The sequence below is a fragment of the Gastrolobium bilobum genome, unplaced genomic scaffold (assembly GCF_033153095.1).
Source record: "Gastrolobium bilobum isolate Gb01-03AN ecotype WA unplaced genomic scaffold, APGP_CSIRO_Gbil_v1 utg2182, whole genome shotgun sequence".
Classification (NCBI taxonomy): domain Eukaryota; kingdom Viridiplantae; phylum Streptophyta; class Magnoliopsida; order Fabales; family Fabaceae; genus Gastrolobium; species Gastrolobium bilobum.
In genome coordinates, this window is record NW_026899651.1 from 671,211 (window position 1) to 678,204 (window position 6,994).

Genomic DNA, 6,994 nt, shown 5'->3' on the forward strand with positions numbered 1-6,994 from the left:
CGGTCAGCAAGGGCGGCTCGACCGCCCCCCGTGGTTTCATATGTAAGCTTTTTCATCACTTCCACCTATTCCATGACTCTGAATCAATCAATCAATCAATAAATAAATAAATAAAAAAGACCCCAAAAGTATAAACACACAACTGAAATTTCAAATTCATTAATATACAACGTCAAACAATTTATCATAATCATACAAACAAATTAAAAAAATAAATAAATAAAATGGAAAGGAAAGCATCATGTTTCAGGCAATGGGGTTCAAGTTCAAGTTCAACTACCTCGTGTTTTTATGAGTTTTGCTCAATAAAGAAAAACTAGTAGCACAAGCAAGGAACGTAGATGTCAGAGCAAGAAACAGATTCATGTGGCTTCCTGTTACTCTTTTTCTTAATCCTTGTTTCAGGTACTTACTCTCTCTTCTTTTCTTTTTTTATATTCTCTGTTTCCTAGGTTGATGATTCTGTTATAAGTTATAACAACCTCGTTTTTTTTGTGTTCGAATTTTTCGCAGGAAAAGTTGTTTCCGGGGAATCTTTGGACACGGACAAACAAGTTCTGATGAAGCTGAAATCGTACCTTGACAACAAAACTCTTGCAGACCGAGGAGGTTACAAATATTGGAACACCAACATATCCAATCCTTGTGAATGGGAAGGAATCAGGTGCAGCAGCAGCAACACGGGGAGGGTGGTTGGTGTGGACCTTTCTAACAGTGTCATAACCGGTGAGATATTCCACAACTTCTCTCAGCTAACTGAGCTCACACACCTTGATCTCTCTCAGAACACACTCTTTGGTGAGATTCCAGAGGACTTGAGGCGCTGCAACAAGCTCGTGTATCTTAACCTCTCTCATAATATTCTTGCTGGAGAGTTTAACTTGATTGGATTGACAAGCTTGCAAACACTGGACTTGTCTCTTAATAGAATCTATGGAGAGCTTGGGTTCAATTTCCCTGCCATTTGTGACAATTTAGTCACTTTGAACGTCTCCGGTAATAACTTAACTGGTAGGATTGATAACGTCTTTGATCAATGTCCCAATTTGCAGTACTTGGATTTGAGCACCAACAATTTTAGCGGCAGCATATGGATGAATTTTGCAAGGTTGAGAGAGTTTTCTGTTGCGGAGAATCAACTCAATGGGACCATTCCTTCGGAAGCTTTTCCTATGAATTGTAGCCTTGAAGAACTAGACCTTTCGGTGAATGGTTTTGTTGGTGAGGCACCAACAGATGTTGCTAACTGCAAGAATTTGAGCGTTCTGAATCTTTCAAGCAACAAATTCACTGGGGGTATTCCCATTGAAATGGGTTCCATTTCGGGCCTCAAAGCATTGTACTTGGGGAACAACAGCTTTTCAAGTAATATTCCAGATACCCTTCTGAACTTGACCAATTTGGTTTTCTTGGATTTGAGCAGAAACGGATTTGGTGGGGACATACAAGAGATATTTGGGAAATTTAAGCAACTGAACTTTCTTCTATTGCACTCAAATTCTTACACTGGAGGATTGATATCTTCGGGAATTCTTACATTGCCAAACATTGTGCGGTTGGACCTAAGCTTCAATAACTTTTCAGGTCGATTACCCGTTGAAATCTCTCAGATGTCAAGTCTGAAGTTGTTAATGTTATCCTACAACAAATTCAATGGATCTATTCCACCCGAATTTGGAAACATGTATCGCCTGCAAGCACTTGACCTTGCCTTCAACGAGTTGACTGGTCCAATCCCACCAAGCCTTGGAAACTTGAGTTCCCTTTTATGGTTGATGCTTGCGGATAATTCATTAACCGGAGAAATCCCCCCAGAGTTGGGAAACTGTTCAAGCTTGTTATGGTTGAACCTTGCCAACAATAAACTCTCTGGAAATTTGCCTTCTGAATTGACCAAAATTGGAAGGAACGCCATGGCCACATTTGAATTAAATAGGCAAAATGATGGAATGGTTGCTGGCTCTGGTGAATGTGTAACAATGAGGAGATGGATACCAGCAGATTACCCTCCATTCAGCTTTGTGTATACCATCTTATCAAGGAAAAGTTGTAGAGGCCTTTGGGACAAATTGCTCAAAGGAAATGGCATTTTCCCCTTTTGCGTACCTGGCTCTTCCTTTCGCTTGAACCAGATATCCGGGTATGTTCAGCTAAGTGGAAACCAGCTCAGTGGTGAAATCCCTTCAGAGATTGGGACAATGATTAACTTCAGTTTGTTGCACGTGGGGTTCAACAATTTCTCTGGGAGGTTCCCTCCAGAGATTGGAGGTATGCCACTTGTAGTCTTGAACATGACCAGAAACATGTTTTCAGGTGAAATTCCACAGGAAATTGGCAACTTCAAATGTATGGAGAATCTGGATTTGTCTTACAACAATTTCTCTGGTACATTTCCCACAAGTTTGAACAAGTTGGCTGAGCTGAACAAGTTCAACATCTCATACAATCCCTACATATCTGGTGTAGTCCCAGCAACAGGACAATTTGCTACTTTTGATATAGATTCATATTATGGTGACCCCCTCTTGATCCTTCCCCCGTTCATAAAAAACAAAACAAATGATAAAAACACGACCCTTCCAAAAGACCATAAAAAGCCCAATAAGTTGTCTGTGTTTTTGGTGTTTTTAGCTGTAACACTGTCTTTCATGGTAATTGGACTTACTTATATTATAGTCTGTGTCTTGGTGAAAAGGCCATCAGAGGAACCAGGATACCTCTTGAGGGATTCAAAACAGTGGCATGATTCCAGTAGCTCCGGATCCTCATCATGGTTGTCTGATAAAGTTAAGGTCATCCACTTGAACAAGACAGCTTTTACTCATGCTGACATTCTGAAAGCAACAGACAGTTTCTCAGAGAACAGAATCATAGGAAAAGGGGGATTTGGAACAGTGTACAAGGGAGTGTTTTTAGATGGTAGAGAAGTGGCAGTGAAGAAGCTCCAAAGGGAAGGACTTGAAGGTGAAAAGGAATTCCGGGCTGAAATGGAGGTTCTGAGTGGTCATAGTTTTGGTTGGCCTCATCCAAACCTGGTCACACTCTACGGGTGGTGCCTGAATGGTTCAGAGAAGATACTGGTCTATGAGTACATAGAAGGTGGAAGCTTGGAGGATCTAGTGACTGATAGAACAGGTTTGACATGGAAGAGGAGGCTAGAAGTGGCAATTGATGTGGCTAGAGCACTAGTCTATTTACACCACGAATGCTACCCTTCTATTGTGCACAGAGATGTTAAGGCTAGCAATGTATTGCTAGACAAGGTTGGGAAGGCGAAAGTCACAGATTTTGGACTTGCTAGAGTAGTTGATGCTGGGGATAGCCATGTGAGTACTATGGTGGCTGGGACAGTGGGTTATGTTGCACCTGAATATGGACAGACATGGCAAGCCACAACAAAAGGAGATGTGTACAGTTTTGGGGTGTTGGTTATGGAGCTTGCAACAGGTAGGAGAGCAGTGGATGGTGGTGAAGAGTGTTTGGTGGAATGGGCTAGGCGTGTTATGGGATATGGAAGACATCATCATGGGTTAAGCCGTTCTGTGCCAGTTTTGCTAATGGGTTCTGGGCTAGTTGGTGGGGCAGAGGAGATGGGTGAACTCCTAAGAATTGGGGTGAAGTGCACAGCTGAGGCACCACAGGCTAGGCCTAACATGAAGGAGGTTCTAGCTATGCTGATTAAGATTTCCAACCCCAAGGGAGACTCAAGTTATGGACACCTTGTTTAGTCGTTTGTGTTTTGTAATTAAATGATCCGGGGGAAAAATGATGCATACTTTAAGCTGTAACATAGTTCAAATTACATAGAAAAAAATGTCATGCACAGTTTATTCTTCTACTGTATACAGAAACTTCATTCATTATGTTGAGGAAGTTGCTCAAATTTTTTGTGTAACACTTATTCATGCAGTGCTTTTACGTCTGTTTTCCCCTTTTGATGAATGTTTTAGCAATCAGCACCTCAGTTCTTTTTTGTCTTAAGCAATTTTGCACCCTAAAAAAAAAAAAAAAAAAACTAAAAACTTTCTACAAACCTTTCATGCAAAATGGAGCAAAAGAGAGAAAGTACACATAGTCAAGGAGCCTTGAGGCAAACAATTAGACTGTCATTTAGTAGAATGCCACTTTGCTCAATACTCTGTCAGGGGTGTGGGTCCCTCCCAAGTGTGGCTATTCTAATTAGTGTTTTATTTTTTAACAAAAATAAAAATAAAAATGGGCCTCCACTATGCAAAAAGGTGAAGTGCGAGGATTGTTTTTTTGAAAAAAGACATGCGATGGTTTAGTAATAGCGGGGAAGAAGACAATTTTAATATCTCCAGACTCTAATCGTATACTTGGTAGAATTACATGCTCCATTCGGCTAAATTTCAATACGTAATTCTTGCCATTAAGAACTTTATTTTGGTATATATTTCTTGTTTTGCCTTCCTTATTGTCCGGGCTTTACTATCTCATTGGCAGGTTTTTTTTATAGAGTAAATTCCTTTTCGGTGCCTAAAAAAAAAAAATACTGTTCTCACCTTAGTTCCTTATCAAAAAAAAATAAAAAATTAATTGTTTAGTTCTTATAAAATTCAAAGTGGACTTATTTTAGTTCTTTTAAGAAATTAATGTGGATATTTTTTAAATTTAATTAAATGAGTCCACTTTAAATTTCTTAAAAATCTCAAAATTATTGTTTTTTTTTGCAATGAGCTAAAGTGGAATTTTTTTTTTTGTTAACTTTAGTAAAGCTTTCTCTTCATATTGGCTCAGACGACCAAGTCTCATATGCGACAATAGCTATTAATCTACTCATAGCTTCCTAAATAGTATGTACTAGCCTTAGTATCGCATGGCAAGAACCTGAGGCTTTAAGAAGGGAACTTGTGAGGTTATTATGAAAGGTAAGACAAAAAAGCATAAAATCCTTTGAAGAATTCAAATACTTACATTTAAATAGAGGTGTTAAAATGGGTTCAACTTCATGGGTAAAGCCTTATATTAGGTCATAACCTATTAAGGTTTTTTTTTTTTTAGGGCTTTTCTTAATCCTAATCCTCAAAGACTTATAAATTAGAGGTTTTGGTTAGGACAAACTCACTGATCAAATTTTTCACTTCATCAAAATTTTTATTATTTAAAAATACAAAAAAATATATAAATTTAAAATTTTATAAATATAAAATAAATTATAAACATAATATAAATATAAATAAATTTTTCAACAGTGATATATTTCAATAGAAAATTTTGTCTGCGCATTAGTACAAATAAAATTTTCTATTGATGTTTAAGCAGTTGTATATCCAAATTTGCACGGAAATATATTGTATATAATACACCTTGGTACTTTTGTGGATAATAATAAGTAAAATTATTTTTGTAATGATAATAATGGAAGAAAATCAATTATTTAACTTTGAATATATGAGCAGTTATTTATATTGAGATCATTTTTTTATTGCTACTTTTAGTTTTCCACCAGAACTGCTTTATTTTGTTACTATTCTTGGTGAGAAAATCTCCATTTAATCACATCCTTTAACAATAAATTTAATAAAAGTAGTAATTAAATTTTTTACTTCTATTAAAATTTTGTTAAAATTACAATTGTATATTTATGTACAAATATTATTTTATTAAAAAATTAAATTATAAAATTTAGTATAAAATATTTTAAGAATGCAATATTTATTTGTTAAAATAATTTTTAATGATTGAATATGATAAAAAAATAAAATTTTATGCAATTATAATTGTAAATAGCTCACGAGCTAACCGTAATCTATAGAATTTTTGGCCCATATTAACTTTTATTATTAAGGACTTTTTAGTTCTAACCCACACATATTAAGACCTAATGAAACGGGCTGATTGTTGCTTTATCTGTCAATTGATAAGAATTAATAAAGCTTTTGCTAGAATGCTGCATGTATGCATGTATATTTCCTGATTCATGTGATTTTCTAAAGTTAAGCAGAAAGTTTCACATCTTTGGATCCTAAATATAGTAAATTTGGTTGTGAATGATAGGGGTAGATAGATGATATACATGTCATGTCAGCACAGGCACAAACGTCTAGGTAGGCGCATGCCAACCTGCAGAGCATATGCGCATGAGATCCTTCCCTCGTTTTCCAAGCAAAATTGGTCTCTCTTGTATCCTTCCAAAATTCAGATTAGCCATATTCCTATAAGCCATAGGCTATAGGCTATATTTCAAGAATGTACACAAAGCACAAATTTTATCCTATTCTGCAAACATGACATGTCAACCCCTCATGATGAATTTTATAGATGTTTTCAGGGGTAGGTTTGATGTTGCATATTTTCCATATAGGAACCGCAATTTTTGGGATTCGTAACCTATGTCAGCAGCTGATGATGTTTGTTTGTCCATATTGAACCCATGCGCAACAGAAAAGACATAGGATCACCATATATGAAACTTTAATAAGAACCATATCAATTTTGATGGAAGATAAATCCTAACTAGATAGGAACAAAACTGGATTCACTAAAGCAAATTAACACGACTGCTAGATTCTATATATATATATAGCTTAATACGACAACAATTAGGGAATGAGAGCAAATTGTTGTTGGGGCTAAAACTTTTATGGTGCAAGTGATTTCAAGTCATGGATGCAAAGATGGAGGCATATCTGCAATACTTCACGTGATCGCTGCCCTACAGACAAACCACTCAAATGCTCCTCCACTATAAAAATTGGTGCATATATTAGCTAGAGAGAAATGTTAGCAACACCTGTACTATTTTTATTATTATTATTATTATTATTATTATTATTAGGTGAAATATATATTAATTTCACTAATATATAAAAGGCATAAGTTATCTGGTGAGACTAGGGTAAAATTTCACTGAGAATTAAAAAGGAGAGTATAAAAAAATATATTGCAAGCAATCTCATTGGTTAATTAGAAATAGAGGGAACAAAGGAAGGGAGCAAGAATCCTATCAAATCTTTCTCCCTTTCTCTCTATC

At 36.1% G+C, this 6,994-nt stretch overlaps 1 protein-coding gene across 1 annotated transcript; it reads left to right on the top strand.

The window, feature by feature from the left end:
* The first annotated feature begins 341 nt into the window (after positions 1–341).
* On the top strand, positions 342–3,756 carry LOC133292291 (probable LRR receptor-like serine/threonine-protein kinase At1g74360). The gene is made up of 2 exons (XM_061490692.1): positions 342–405; positions 514–3,756. The coding sequence occupies exons 1-2, from the start codon at positions 342–344 to the stop codon at positions 3,726–3,728; spliced, it is 3,279 nt and encodes a 1,092-aa protein (XP_061346676.1). The 3' UTR covers positions 3,729–3,756.
* Positions 3,757–6,994: the final 3,238 nt, after the last annotated feature.